The 16,538-nt window shown below is 41.0% G+C and overlaps 1 protein-coding gene across 1 annotated transcript in view; it reads left to right on the forward strand.

Annotated features, from left to right (window-relative positions):
• Nucleotides 1-16,538, forward strand: part of CA8 (carbonic anhydrase 8 (inactive)) — an 89,567-nt gene that overhangs the window by 66,703 nt on the left and 6,326 nt on the right. The window contains exon 8 of the mRNA XM_025922570.2: nucleotides 1,578-1,747. Coding sequence (XP_025778355.2) covers nucleotides 1,578-1,712 — 135 coding nt within the window. The 3' untranslated portion in view covers nucleotides 1,713-1,747. The remainder of the gene's footprint in view (nucleotides 1-1,577; nucleotides 1,748-16,538) is intronic.

Here is a 16,538-nt window from a genome sequence, read left to right on the forward strand (position 1 = left end):
CAGAGAGAGAGGGAGACACAGAATCGGAAACAGGCTCCAGGCTCTGAGCCATCAGCCCAGCGCCTGACGCGGGGCTCGAACTCATGGACCGCGAGATCGTGACCTGGCTGAAGTCGGACGCTTAACCGACTGCGCCACCCAGGCGCCCCTAGAATTTCTTTTTAAAAACTTTTTTTTGGGGGCGCCTGGGTGGCGCAGTCGGTTAAGCGTCCGACTTCAGCCAGGTCACGATCTCGCGGTCCATGAGTTCGAGCCCCGCGTCAGGCGCTGGGCTGATGGCTCAGAGCCTGGAGCCTGTTTCCGATTCTGTGTCTCCCTCTCTCTCTGCCCCCTCCCCCGTTCATGCTCTGTCTCTCTCTGTCCCAAAAATAAATAAACGTTGGAAAAAAAAATTAAAAACTTTTTTTTAAGTTTTATGTATTTATTTTGAGAGAGAGAGAGAGAGAATGAGACAATGAGAATGAGTAGGGAAGAGGCAGAGAGAGGGAGAGAGAATCCTGAGCAGCTTCCACACTGTCAGTGCAGAGCCTGCTGCAGGGCTCAAACTCACAAACTGTGAGATCATGAACTGAGCTGAAATCAGGAGTCAGATGCTTACCCAGCAGAGCCACCCAAGTGCCCCTGAGTGATGAGAATCCTGAAGAGGTGGCAGTGAAGCCAGGAGAAGGGCAGGCTGACTGGGACTTGTCACACCTGGCTCGCGTGGAAACTTTCTTCATTGTTCGGTTTCTCCCCGTGGAAGGGGCAAAGAACGTGTCCTGTGACTGTGCGACATTTACGCAGAAGAACATCAGGTGATGAGTCCTGTAGCTAAATCGACGAATGCGAATGAGCCTGCTGAATGTTCATCACGTTCGCTTCTTGCTTCACTGGCGTTTGGCGGGTCCTGGCAGCGAGTGGGTTCTTGGGAGATGGAGACCTGGCAGGTTGGATATACTGATCCTTGAGACACTGGGGATCTCTTCCTTCCTGTGGAATGAGCATCCATGGGATCTGGGGAAGCCGCCTGAGAAAGGGAGATGCACTTGAAAATCGATATTGCTAAGGGGGGGAAGTTGGGCTTACGGTTTTGGACAGTCGGAGGTATTCACTGGGCCTGTGCGCTCCAGAAGGCTGGAAGCGCGGCAGAGGGAGTCTTGTGGTGAAGGAAACCTCCATCTGATGAATCCAGCATCTAATCAGGATCTATCTAATCAGGATACGGCAGGACCAGAATCCATTAATGAAAGCTGTACTTGGGAAGCATTTAAGAGCACTCATTCGTTTGTCCGCCTTGTCTTACCATGCAAGCTCTTGGGGAGGTGTGTATCATTCTCGCGTGAATGAGTCCAGCAGGTTTCTGTGGCTGTTGGGGTTGTCTGGAGACTTCGGTGTCTCCTCTTCTCCGGGCTTCGTTGCTTGGGTGCCACTTGTGTCTGATGCCTTCTTCAGGTCTGGAAGACTTAAGACGGTTTTGCTCTTCCTGAAGGTCAACTTTAATTTTATTTTTTAAAACTCTTACAATGTATGCATATTTGAAGTCATTTATGCAATGTCTAGCAAATAATCAGCTTGTGTTGCTCTGTTTTTATTTTCAGATCGAAGAATTTCGAAGGCTGAGGACACACGTCAAGGGGGCTGAACTTGTGGAAGGCTGTGACGGGATTTTGGGAGACAATTTTAGACCCACTCAGCCACTTAGTGACAGAGTCATTAGAGCTGCATTTCAGTAGCCAACGAGAACAGGAACGAGACTGCCTTCATCTGGGTATGTGCAGATTAAGGAAAAGAGGGCACACAGTTACGTGAAGCTGCCATGCCAGAGTTATTCTCATGGTGATGCTGATAATTTAGCAGCGTGAGTGCACTTCATTTTGATAAAACGGATCACACGTTCGCAAGCGCTGTTAATTACAAATCAGGTGGCTTTAAAAATTTCACGCAGTGTTGAGAAAGAATCTGCCATCCTTCTATTTTCCCACCAGAGCAGCCTTTAATTGTCGTTTTGCTTTAATATTGACCTTCATGAGATAAGGAGCCTCGAGGCAGAGAGGCGGCCCCTCTTTACTCCAGGTAAAGAGGTTAAGTCCTTTTTAAGCGCTCCCTATGCTGTAGCCTTGAAACGGCAGCAGTCACCTCCTGATGACTGAGGAACAAAAAGGAGGCCACTGGAGGAGTGTGTGAGCCTCAGAGTTGACCCTTGTCTAATGCAGATTCGATCTTATTTATCAGGGTAGGCGAGGGCAGATCTGGCATGCATTAAAACCCTTGACCTGTGCAAGTGCTTTTATTTGATAGATCAAGAAACGCTTGTCAGTTACGTGAATATGGCACGTTTCTTTATTGTCTAAGACATAATCTATGCATTTTAACATACCGAATTCAATATGTGTATACCTTATCCCCATAGAGCTAACAGGATAAAACGTCACAGACACGGGAAAGCTCAAATATACATAAATGGCTGTATATATGCTGGATTATTTCTTTACCTTGTGCATTGCCTAAGAGTGCATACAGAGGTCAGTTCCCTGAGCTGGCCAACCACTGCTTCCCACAAGAGGAAAGCATCTGTCGGAGTTAACGTAGGCAAACGGGTCAGAGCTTGGACTTTGTTCAATGGACCGTGGAGAGTGTGAGCTCACATACTGTGCGGGTGGAACGGTGTGTGGGAGTCCCAGGTCAGTAGAAATCTGTAGCCTCGAGAAGCTCACGGTCTCACAAGCTAGACAGTGGACGTTGGAATTTTAAAAGGTGATCATTTTGTCCACGTGTTTCCCCATCCGTTTTTCTTGCCTCTCTCTATATACCACATATTCCTAGTGTTCTGTCCAGACTTCTTTTTTCTTATGTGAATGTGCTTTGCTCATACATTCTTTCCCACCCCTGCAGGCCCAACTCAAATACTGTTCTCAGCACAAATTCTCTGCTTCTCCCTTAAATTGTGCCTCTCAGTTCACATTCTTTCTTCCAGTTAGCTATGTGTGTATTTCTTATTGTTTCTCTGTTAGATTCAAGGTTTTTAAGAGTTGAAGCATCTCCATTGTACCTTGAATCCATCATGACATATAATACTTTGTGTCTTGAATATCTATAGGCAAATTAGAAATTCTTTCTTTATTTTCTAAAAATGTTTAATTTGAGAGAGAGAGAGCGCACGCGCTCGTGAGTAGGGTAGGGGCAGAGAAAGAGGGAGAGAGAGAATCTCAAGCAGGCCCCGTGCTGTTAGCACAGAGCCCGATACGGGGTTTGAACTCACGACCTGAACTGTGAGATCATGACCTGGGCCAAAATCAAGAATAGGATGTTTAATCAACAGGGCCACCCAGGTGCCCCTGGAAATTCTTTAGAACTACGCATAGCGTGTATCAGCCAGCCACATTCCAGTCATTCACTGACTCTGCATTGCTTAGCCAGTACAGTTCTTCCCCTTCTGATTTTGGAGATGGTGAGGGCCAACCAGGCAAAGTTGCTTTCGTAGGAACGAGTGGGGACTTAGAGTAATCCATATATGGTAACAAGGGAGAAAAACCCAAGAGTGCTTTAAGCTAAGCCTTACAATGGAGGAACTAAAGAATTAAAATACATTTGCTCAAAAATCATTATCGAGCGCCTACTATGTGAGGGTTCTGGGTATCCAAAGGTCAGAAGAACACGTCTCTAAGTTTCTCATGAAACTTAGAATCTCATGTGGGGAGCCTGACAGAGGAAAAACAAATACTTCAAAAACATACAGTTACAGCTTATAATGAATCCATGAATGAGAAGAAGAAGAAGAAAATGCAGTGAAGGAGATTTCAGATAGAGGGAATATCTCTTGCAAAGGCCCTGAGGGGCTGCTCCCTGTGGAGGAGGTGAGAATTTGATGCGTTGAGGTACAAAGGGAGACCCTGTACATCTGGCGTGTAGGAATCAAAGGGGCAGAGCTCTTATCTCGGAGGCCCCGAAGCCTCTGGCTGCCACATGAAGGCAACTTTATTTTGCTGTTGATGTGCTGAGAACCCATGAAGACTTTTACTCAGGGGAGTGGCTGGACCTCATGTGTGTTTTCAATAGATCACAGTAGCTGGGGAATGAACAGATCGGGTCATAGTGGGCTAAGGGGGAGGGGGAGGGAGATATTTTAGAAGTCTGCCGGGTAGCCGAGGTGAAAGACACAGAGTCTTGGCTACTAGAATAGGAGCAGTGGAGATGCGGAAAAGTTAAAGTGTGTTAAATAAACATTGAAAGTGATACTTTGTTGATAAATTGGATGATGGTGGAAGGAGATGGAAATAGCCAAAGATAGCTTCTGGGAATTGGGGGCTTTAGAAACTTGTGTGGATGAAGTGCCATTGAATGATGGCAGGAAAGCCAGAGCAGACTCTGGGTTGGAAAGACAGTGGGGTTGGAGCTCGTTGAATGAGAGATGGTCTGTCAGTCACAGTGGTGGACCCCTCATGTAGGTACTAGAGTTTCGAGAGTGGAGATCAGAAAGGAGGTCTGAACTGAGTATGGTCGTCATTGGCATGGAGATTATGCATATGTATATGTATGTGTATGTGTATAATGTTCTGATGCTACATGGGATCATCTCATTAAGTGCTCCTAAAATTTAACAGGCAGCCTTATAAATAAGTTCCTGAAGCACAGAGAAATTAGATCACTGGCTAAAATAATGCAGTCCCTGAGTGGCAGAGCTGGAAATTGGACCTGGGCAGCCTGACCGGCAGAGCCCTTCTTCTTACCCACTGCACGGCAGAGGTCAGAGAGCATCCCCACACTGGCGGTGGGGGGTGGCGTGCTGAGGGAGGGATGTGTGTTGCGCAGGCAGGCCTGAGTTGAGTGGGAAGGGAGGAGGGGGAGGTGTCTTGTGATGTCTCAGAGGGGCTGATCCTAGCTGTGAGGTCCCTGAGGAGTTGAAAGGGGAAGAAACCTGGGGTGCCTTGCTGGCTCAGTTGGAAGAGCATGCGACTCTTGATCTGGGGGCCTTGAGTGCAGGCGCCACGTTGGGTGCAGAGACTGCTGAAAACGAAAAGGGATGAAATCCTAAGCAAATGTCGATACTGCTTTGTTACGAGAGTGGACACTTTCTGGGCTATTATAGGAAGGGAGAAGGAGGTGGTGGGTTGTAGCTTTTGAGTTTCCCTGACTTGCCTTTGTTATTTAAGGAAGAATGGGGCTGCAGCCAGGAGGCGTGAGAGCAGGAGGGAAGGTGGAAGATTAGAGCAGAGAGAAGGGAGGGACGGTGGGTTCACAGGAGCAACACAGTAGGAGGGGTGGGCAGGAGGTGCAGTGAGGTTGGGTGAAAATGAATTTATTGATTTCTCCAGTCTAGGTTTTAGTGTACTCTGTGAATACCAGTAACTATAAATGACACTTTTTATGAAATCAGATTATTACCTTGAATTTTTAAAAAAAAAAATTTTTTTTTCAACGTTTATTTATTTTTGGGACAGAGAGAGACAGAGCATGAACAGGGGAGGGGCAGAGAGAGAGGGAGACACAGAATCGGAAACAGGCTCCAGGCTCTGAGCCATCAGCCCAGAGCCTGACGCGGGGCTCGAACTCACGGACCGCGAGATGGTGACCTGGCTGAAGTCGGACGCTTAACCGACTGCGCCACCCAGGCGCCCCTACCTTGAATTTTTGATCCATATCTAGTCCTAGGCCAGAGTTGCCTTTCTGTAAAGATCTAAATAACCGTCGCTCTTTTCTGTCTCCCCCACACATGGCACGCAGACCAAAATGTTGTTGATGAGATTATGTGTATTTCAGATACTTCGTATTCCTTATATGGTAGGAAGGTAAAGAATAAATTTTCAAGGCTTTAAATCAATTATGACCTAGGCATTTTAAAAGGAGGGTGGATTTGTGTCCTCATCTTTGTGGCCAAGATTACTTAAAGGGTGTCACTTTCCCCCAAATTCCTTAGAATGGTTCTTTCAAAGGCAACTCCAGTTCTGACTTCATCCTTCTATGAATATATTTTTGACCCTTTTATCTTGAAATGTGTAATACAAATCTAGTCATAGTTCTACATAAAATTATATTGGGAAATCAAACTTATGGATGTGTGCTTTTTATTTGATATTTAATAATGCCCTAAGGGCGGTAATTCAAATTTTTATTAAAGTGGAATGATTTGACAGTCAGACTTTGAATTTAATGCATGAATGTTTCATTTAAGCTCTTGGAACTGAAAAGGAAAAAAAAAATTCTGGTAGTTCTCTAAAAAATGTTTAAAATAATTCAGATTTATTTTAGCTATGTCTTACTAAAATAACTTTAGTTTTTGGACTTAAAATGACTTTTTTTTTTTTTTTATATGACATGGCTAGACATCTGGAGAGCTTTGATAACCAAGACTTATTATTCCATGAATAATCTGTGACTTTTTATATTACCATTTAAGAAGTATGAACTATGGTTTTATACTTGTTTAAAGAACTAGGTTATAACTCATCCAGGTGCTGGAAATTCTTTAGTTTTGCAGTGCTAGTTCAGGTTTCTGGGAGCCAGTGGACATGAAATGATCCATTACCCATTGAATTTTCTGTGTGAGAACCATATCTGTGTAATAACAAAAAACAAGACCAAAGTTTAGGTCCAGTTTACTTTTTTTTTCCATTCTCTTTATTTGGCATTTGTTCATTTGATACATATATAAAAATCTATACAAGGTAAAAATACAAAGTAAGTATTTTATAAGTTATGCAGTTAGATAGCTACAAAGTTTAAAAGCCATTGCAAAAAAAGAGAGAGAAGAAAATCGTCAATGCTTTATAGTCATTCACAATAACATTGGTATAAAATATCCATACAACACATGTGTACAAAATAGTATACAGTTCGTAAAAGCTGTGCAAAGACAGGAAAAAGACAGTTTACTTTTGTTCTTGGTATCTCAATACTGGTACTTATGTTCTGATGAGATGATTATTTGCCTGTTTGTTTCACAAAGCATTAGCCCATTATTTAAAGCTTTTCTGGCTATTCAAAGACTTGCTTATTTCCCAGTGACTCAAATATTGTTAAGCTGCACACGTTTACAGTAGCTGTACTTAATTATATTATTTATTTTCTGTAAAACCAGTGCCACAAGGCTCTTTAAATTGTTTCCTACCCCCCACCCTTGAAATGGGGAAAAATAAAAGTATGCTTCCAATTAGGGAAAAAAGTAAAACAAAAAAGAAGAAAAAAGAGGGGTTATTGACCAAATGACTTTGAATGATCCCTTTGTCAGACTTGCCCTCATTTTTCTTTCTGGGTCTTTGAAGCTATCCTGAACTGTGTTGAGCTCTTCCCCACATACACTTTTTCAACTAATAATGTTGTCTTTTTAGCTTTAATAATGCCATCACAAGCATCAGTTTCATATCAGTTCTCTTTTATAACCTAAGAGGAGTTACAGGTTGGAAAAGGATAAGGCATTATAGGAAAGGAGGGGCTATGTGGGGAAGGGAGAGTGTCAACTCTGAATGACCAAGTAGGTAAAAGCTATTATCCTTCTAGGACAAATGGAAAGCTCAAAGCCATATTTTCAGTCAATAGAACTTGGACTTTTCCTCACTCTAATAATTTAACTTGATGCACAGCATTAGGGTGAGAAATGAAAAACTCGCTGGATATAGCTGTTTTCTATTTACTATATCATATAGAATTTCTTGAAAATGGAATGGATTTCCTAAAGGATTTCAAAATAATTTCAGGAAAAGGCCAAAATATCAAGGGTGCTCAACCTATCTATTATGTTTTGATTATGTGATATAAAAATTGTTATTAACCCAAGAATGAAAAACATCAAAGCTATATCAGCATTTCTTTCAAGATAACTCAACAAGGAAAATAATCCCTGCTTCCGTATTTATCCTTTTCTTCTTTTTATGTTTTAGAAATGTTTTATTTATTTATTTATTTATTTATTTATTTATTTATTTATTGTGGATAACAATTGGGGAATGATTTAATTTTTGTCCCCCCCCCCCCCATGAATTAAAACAAGATTGGGTTTGGGGGAAAGATAAGAGAATATTTGGCAATCGTGGGCCAACTTGTATGTTGAACATTCTTATATTCTGATACCTTAAGGATGGTGGGGTTCATGATTTTAAATCTAGAGAATATATTTTCCAGTGAAAAATTACTGAGACCAGGTTACCTTATCTAAACATGTTCTATTATGCCTTTTACATCATGGGTGCTCGTTTTTGGTAATTTCCCCAAATCAATTTTTTGACTCCATTTTCCCACTTTGAGACTTCCTAAGAAAACTGTATTTTTAAAGAGGCTCTCATTTCAATTTTCTCCTCATTTATCTGCTGTCCATTCTCTTGAGTTTTTCTTTTTCATGATGAAGTTTACAGAGACTTAGGAAAGCAATCATCCCAGAACGAGGGAAGCATAAAAGCTCAGCCCTCGAATGGACCTTCAGGGAGGCCGCTTACTGTTGGGAGTCCTCACAGTCCAGCCTGTGACGCATGCTCTTACCTAGACCTACAGTTTCTGTGGCCACCCAATGCAGATGACCCATGCATTTATAGTCCAAGACCAGGTCTCTCTATTAAGTTCTAGAGTTGAATTGAATCCAGAATTGAATGCCCAGCTGTCTGTATGACTTTTCTTTCGGATATGTCAAAGACATCGTAACCTCACTATACACAAGAGTAAATTTATGATCTTTCTCCAAAGACCTGGCTCTCTTCCAGTTTTCTTAGAAACCTGTTATACCTGACACCTCTCTTCCTCACCTCATCTCACATTTCCAATTTATCATCCAGTTCTGCAGATTTGCCTTCTGATAGCTCCCCAATCTATCTCTGTGTCCCCTTTCTCAACCTCACACCCCATGAAGTTAGCCTCATCCCTTACCTAGACCATCACAAGAGCATTCTGCTCTCTTCTGCGTAGGATTATTAAAGGAAGATTTGTAAAGATCAAAGACCTGGATAATGTGGAGCCCTCAAACTTCTGTGTCAGCTGTGATTGGTTGAAAAGGAGACTGAATCCACTTGTGACCTAGTGGGAGGGAATGCTGTGACAAATTGGTGTCATCTGCCATTGGAGTTGGGTGGTATTGTAGTTTGTTCTCGCCATCCATAATGAAAGGTTCTATTATTGGCATCTATTATTAAGGTGCAGAGTCTTTTGAAAATGTGCCTTGGGAAACTTATCTGAATTAGATCTAGTGCTACATTGCTAGGTGTTGACAGTTACCAAGGGGATATGGAAACAGGACAGAATGACTGAAGTCCTCTTTTTAATAGTTTCATTTCGTTATGTAATAGTCACAGTCCTGATGATTGTATATAGCAAATTGCTTACATATAGCAAAACCTAGGGAATCTGAAATCTCAGCATGAAAATGAAATGGCAGGAGGATGAGGAAAGAATTATGGCATGATAGCGTGGAGAAACGTACCCCAGACCTCTGTATTAGGGACAGAAGCCATCTCCCAAAAAAGGGAAAAGGATAAGTTAGAGAAGAAACCACGTAAGAGAAAGATAGATATTGACGTGATGCTCAAAAGGGTGAGAGACAATATATTTTAAAATATTTTTAATAAAAATGTGCCATAAAAAGTTGTTTTTTTTTAACCGCATAGACCTTAGGGGTGTGTGTATATGAATATAGGTTTGCCTTATTTGGGGAGATACTTCAGTTTTAATTAAGTAAACATTCCAAATAAAACTTGTTTTGATAATATACAAAGCTAAAATGATCTAGACAATACCCAATATCTTGGGAAGAAATACATATATGTTTGTTAGATAATGTGGAGGTTTCTCCAATCAAGAAATTTGCCACTAGGTAGCTAACACATTCTCAAATTTATTGTTAAAGCAAGAAAACCACATTGGTTTTGGATGGCTTCTCTTTTCCATTACAGTGCTTTTTTAGTTCCCTTCAAAATTTTTGAATTCGTGTTGTACTTTCAGTGGTTAGAAACTCATAAAGGTCTTTAGGGCTTGTCTACAGTAAATCTTTTTAGGACATCTTGGAAGCATGGTGTTGAATTGGACCTTAAAAAGTTACTTAATCTAGTCGTCTACCTGAAGAGATCTTCAACTCAGTTATTTCAGATGGTTGCTCCCTGTATCTAGAAACAAGCAAACCAACCTTTGTTGTTGGAGAATATCCATTTCAGACTTTGTTTTACTCTTCTGTAATGCAAAAATGAAAAAAAAAAAAAAAACCTCATGAAATAGTCTCTCTGTAAAGTATTAACTGAATTTGGAATGCCATTTTGATAGTAATATTTTTACGGTTTACCATAAATAAATGTTTTTTATTAATGTAACTGATTAGATTCCAAGATTTATGTTTTTCTTCTGTTTGCAGCATGTGAGAATTCCTGTAGCTTTTATGCTGCAGAGAAACTCATCTAGTTTTTCACAGATGTGAATGTTCGTTCTGATTTTGGTACAACTAATGATTCTCTAATGGTATCTTTTCTTTAACGAATGATTATATTTAGTGGGTCCCAGCAATAAAATCACTGTAATGAGGAATAAAAGATTGTAAATAAGAATAACAATGTTATTAATCATCTAAATTAGTCATTTATGGCACATTCCTGTACCTGAAATATTTCCATAGGAAATAATGCTAAAATCCACATTTACTTATAATTAGACGTAATACAAACCTTCTCTCATTATAATAGTTGCCCAAATCCCAATTCAACTTAATTTCATTGACTCTGATTTCTGGACTGAAGGCATTAAGCTTGAACTAGTGAAAAATGTATAATATGTGCATTCAATTAAGAAGTAATTAGATACTCAATCACCCTTACAACACACCAGGGATTAGTGAAGAAGGAAGACAAATGTGACTCACTGTAGTGTAGGAAAGTTTTGTTAATTGGTTTACTGCTAATTGAGATTGAGAAAGTGTCAAAGTATCATAACATAGGTTTACTACTGAATGGTCTTAAAAGCTAAGTTTAATGTTTCATGATTCTCTGATGCAGAATAATGTAGAAATTACCAAGCTGTATGATTTATTTTAGAGTTCTTATTAAAGTTTATGTATTCATTCTAAGTTCTACATATTAGTGAATGGTGAGAACAAGAAGAAGGAGTGCTTTGTTAACAGTTCAGACACGGTGCTCTATTGTATCTCATTTAATCCCCACAGCAATCCTGGGAGGCATGTGTTCTGATTGTCATTTTAGAGATAAACTGAGGCTAAGAGGGGTTGACTAACTTGCTCAAGGTCACAGCCAGTAAAGTGCAGAACAAGAGTTCAGACCCAGGTAGGCTTAACTGCAAACTCCGAGCTCTTGTCACTGCGCCACATTTCAAATAGCAAAGGGCAGAAAGTTATGAAGTCCTTGTATATATTTGCCTCCTTATGTCTTTTGGACAATTTCCTGGGGCTGAGATTTCTGGGAGGAAGGGACACACGTGTTTTCGTTTTTGGTAGCATATTGCTAAAACACCCTCCCTAAGGGATGTGCTAATGATGCAGGCTCACTGGGGTCTCGGACCTAGAGTGGATCCTGCAGGACCAGCCAACATAGTCCTTGGCTTCGTGCAGAGTGGAAATCAAACTCAAGCCAAGAGGAAGTGAGAGCCGAGTTTACTGAGGACGTAGAGTGCAGATAGAGTGTCTGGGAGACTTGAAAAGGAAAAGAGAGGGGAGAGAGCCTCATCCTTGCTTGGGACCTGGGCTTTTTATCGAGGATGGTGGTCCAGAGCACATGTCTTGGCAGGCATCTGGGAACAAAGACAAGTATTTAGGTGTCCTCTGTAAGTTAGGTGTGCCCTGGGGCCAGGGGTCTCGGTGACTCAGTGGTCTTGGAAAACATTCATGACGACCCTGCCTGGTCACTCCTTAGATGTTACCCACCGTGCTGGAAGAATCCAAAGAGATTATTGACTTCTCTGCAATGAGGACATACATTATCTTTCTGTGAGGCATGTGGAAGGCAAGGGTGTAGGTCCCAGCAAGAATAAAAACAGGAAAAAGAGCCAAAAAAAGCAGTTTTTCATGGGGTCCCTTCAGTTTCCCCGTCTCACCAACGTGTGCTTGCATCATTGATTGACCATTTTATAGGTGTTTCTGCCATTTTTTTAGATCACTCAGTATACTTTCCATCTCTCCCTCATCTTTTTCCTCCTTAATTCCTTGAAATGTGTTCATCTCCATCTGCCTATGGAGTCACCTTTGATTTCTTTTTTTTGTTTGTTTGTTCTTTGTTCCCATGTCTCTAAGTATGATACATGTTCATGACAGAAAATTGAAACAACATAGAGGGAAATGAAGAAGCGATGATGTCCCAAACCCTCCTGTCAGTGACAGCCATCACCAGCACTGGGCTGAACGCGGAGGCCCCATAGCACAGTGGGGATGTCTTGGGTTCCATTTTGACTTCACCACTAATCATTGTGTGATCTTGAAAAAAGTTGCTAATTTCTCTAAGTTATTTTCTTCGTCACTTAAAAGATGTCCTTAAGTATAATGGTGAAGGAACAAGGAGATTGAATACAAAGTGCTTAACGTGTTTTTGGTCCATGATGTAAGTATCCAGTGAATACTTAGCTTTATTTTTATTTGTGTCCATTTGATCTCTCACTATGCATTTATCTTCAGTGGGATATGTAGATATATAATGTTCTTTATGGGATTATATTCAGGCTATTTTTATTTTTCTTATTTCTTTGAAGATTTTCTACATTTTTTCTTATTTTTAAGTCATGTCTGCACCCAACATGGGGTGGGAACTTACAACCCTGTGATCCAGAGTCATATGCTCTACTGACTGAGCCAACCAGACACCCCATAGGATCTGTCTTTCTTTCTTTTTTTTTTTTTTACTATTGTTGTTTTTTGTTTTGTTTTGTTTTTACATACAGTGGAGCTTTACATACAGTGTGGGGCTTGAACTCACAACCCTGAGATCAAGAGTCTCATGCTGTACCATTTGAGCCAGCCAGGTGCCCCAGGCTATTTTTCTATCTTCTTGATAGTATATATCTTTTTATGTCCTTAAATAGATACATTCCCTACTTTAGATACATTCCATACTTTAAAATGATTTATTTTAATATTTTTAAATTTATTTATCTTGAGAGAGAGACAGAGTGAGTGAGGAGGGGAGGGGTAGAGAGAAAGGGAGAGAGAGAATCCTAAGCAGGCTCCACACTGTCAGCGTGGAGCCCGATGCGTGGCTCGAACTCAAAAACTGTGAGATCATGACCTGAGCCAAAACTAAGAGTCAGATGCTTCAATGACTTAACTACCCAGGTGCCCCTAAATGATTATTTTTAAATTTTTTAAAACTTTTTTTTATTTATTTTTGAGAGAGAGAGAGACAGAGCACGAGTGGGGGGAGGGGCAGAGAGGGAGACACAGAATCTGAAGCAGGCTTCAGGCTCCAGTCTGTCCTCACAGAGCCTGATGTGGGGCTTGAACTTACCTTGAGATCATGACCTGAACCTAAGTCGGACGCTTCACCAACTGAGCCACCCAGGCACCCCTTACATGATTACTTCTAAATAAGTTACCTGTATGTATGTCCCCGGATTTTGAGGACATTATTATTATGCATTGTACGTTATTATACATCCTCTATTGTTATACATTTAGGTTACTTGTAGTAATTTGCTGTAATCAAAATGGTTGATTTATGCATCTATTTCCTTAACACATTCTTAGCGATGAGATGACAGGGTCAGAGAGTTGGAATTAAGTGCACGTATATACAAATTACTCTTCCATTTATGCTTCCATTAACCAGTAACTACAGTTTCTCCTCACCTTGACCAACATTAACTGTTTTCAGGTTTTTCATCCTTGCCCATCTGACTGAACAGGGCAACACTATGATACAACATTTTCAGTCCGTGGCTACTTGGTTCTATTGCTGAAGGCCCTCACCTGTTGCACCAATCTGCCTATTCCTGAGCGTCTCCCACATGCTTGTGTCTGTTTCAGTGTTTGGTAGGACAAGATCCCTCACTAGTCCCTTCTGCAGAATTCTCCTGGCGATTTTCGCATGCTTAATTTTTCCAGATAAACTATAGGATCATCTTATCGGGAGGATTGAAATAGAGTAAAAGAAAAGAGAGTAGGAAAAAGAGAGTTTGAGAAAAGGAAAAAAGAATCTTACTAGAGTATTACATGTGGGTTGCATGGAATGTATAGAGTACATTAAGGAGAATTGGTATCTTTCCAGTATCAAATCTGGATCAAGGAGTAATGCATGGGTTGGTGCTTCTTAAAGTTTTTACGTTCTTCATAGATTTACTACAGGATGTGTGTTTGGGCTCTGAAGTCAACCTTGGGTGTGGCTCGATGGGGAGCATAGCACCTCCAGTTGGTTCTACAGCTTGGGCGGATTATTGAAATTCTTTCAGCCTCGGTTTCCTCCTCTATGAAGTAAAGGTACTAAGAGTAATACCTCATAGAGATGTGAGGGTGAAGTGAAATAAAGTAAAATGCACAGCATGGTGCTTTGCAGAGGATTAACATTCCACACATGTGAGGTATTACTGTTGTTATTGCTGTCATTATCGATTTTGATCAGTGTCATTTTCCATTATATTTTTCTATTGGTTAATATTTCTTCATTGAACGAATAATTGTCCTTGGCTTTCTTAACTAACCTTTTGCATAGTTTCCAGTAACATTTTAGCTGATTATTTTGAATTTTCTAGATAGACCATGATCACATGTGTAAATAATGACAATTTAATAATCTTCTCCTTTCTAATTTCAATACTTATGGCACCGTGTAGTACTTTCAGAATAATATGAAATAATCTGGTACCCCTTTCTGACTTCTGATATGTTTTGATTTCTTTTTCCACATACGGTGGCATTTTCCTCACTGTTTTTTCTTTGAATCTTCGAATGCACTGGGCATGCCTGACCTCTTCCTTTCTCTTCCTCCTTTCTTTATTTTCCTTCCTTGACCTGATGCTGTTGTCCGTGGGTATGTTGGGGGGGGGGGAGAAAGCTGGTCATGTGCCCTTGCTTGTAATGGGAGAACATTTAATGTTAGCCTTCTGTTTTGTGTGTGGTGGTATTCTAGGGGCTGTGTGAAAATGTAAACATAATCAGACATAGACTTTGCCCAAGAGGGCTTACAGCCTAGTGTTGGGAGTAAATCAGGAGCACGGCTAACTCCAAATTAAAGCAGTATGTGAAAAATGCCCTGAGAAAGTGTGCTTCTAGTGAACAGGACAAAACGACCACTCGGAAAGAGAGAATACTCATGTCTATCATATCCCTATTTCTTAAAAGACTCTTATTTTGGAGATTTTACACCGAATTCTCTTATAGAGGGAAACGTTAATGGGTTACCAGTGAGCTGAGCCAGACTCACTAGAACTCAGGTCAGCCCTGGGGCCTGCAGTGGCCTCAAAAGCAGGACACGTGTGCACGCGTGCCTTTTATTATTTTATTATTTGTTATTATTTTTTAATTTTGCATGCTGGTTTACTTTTGAGGTCTTTTCAGGAAATTCTCCCAGGAGTGATTCGATATGCACTCATTCCCTAGGGTCTCTTCATAGGTCATTGGAAGTTCAGAAATAGTCACAGGAAAGATAGCATCTGTTACAATTATACTGAAATAGCAGATGATTTAGAAGACTTGTTAGGCTGTGGCCATACTTGAGGGTCTCACTATGAATAGTGATCATCGTATAATAGAACATTGTTTTTTTAGAGTTAAGCTTTCTCATTATTTATATATCCATAAATGGGTATTTGGAGGAGGGCCCAAAGGGGGGCAAGCCCAGCTGACCACCTTTATATATTGACAGTATCATTTCTGTAGATGGTTTTACTGAGTAAATTTACATTCTGATTGCCAAGTAGTATAGTTACGGTAGAAACTTTAGAAAATACACAAATGTGTGAAAAAGAACTTTTGTGTCAAATAATGATAATCCATGGAACACAGGCAATTAATTTTGGTTCCACCACAAATTGCATTAGCATAACAGGAAAGATTTTATTTGAAGTGCCCAAACCTGCAAGGATAGAGAAAACAAAAGAGACAGCAGCAAAAATATTGTAGAAGCTGGAAGCAGACGGTTGTGAGGTAACAGATTTAGCAGATGTGAGGAACAAGCCTGTTTACGTGACAGAATCTCTCAAAGTCTCAGGAATTGGAGGCAACAGATAATCTCTAGAAGGTGGAGTGAGAGGGAGCTAAAGTCATCTGCAGTGGTTAACAGCTGACGAGAGAGTCTGTTACGGGACATGGGTGCACTGGGTATCAGGACACCTCACTGAAAAATAGGATTATTAAATTACACCGTCCTATTTATCTTCCCTCCTCCCCCTCTTGGCCTCCAGAACACTGGCAGAAAGGCCTCTACTCTCTAGGCAGGGGGCTGGCTGGCAGGGTCTTTCTGGAGAGTCTGAGCAACCCCAGGGACTTTTTAAATTAAATGGCCCAGCCGGTTCATTCTGTGGTGAAGGCAGGACAGAGAAGTAAGTGCCTGCTGTGCGCACGGAGCCTTCACCCAGGTTTTCTTACAATGGTTGTTCCCATTCTTAGATAGGGCTGCTAAGGATATTTGAAGAAAGTCTGTAATATAGAAGGGCCCAGAAGAAAC

Source organism: Puma concolor, chromosome F2, assembly GCF_028749965.1.
Source record: "Puma concolor isolate L17-30 chromosome F2, mPumCon1.1.hap2, whole genome shotgun sequence".
Classification (NCBI taxonomy): Eukaryota; Metazoa; Chordata; class Mammalia; order Carnivora; family Felidae; genus Puma; species Puma concolor.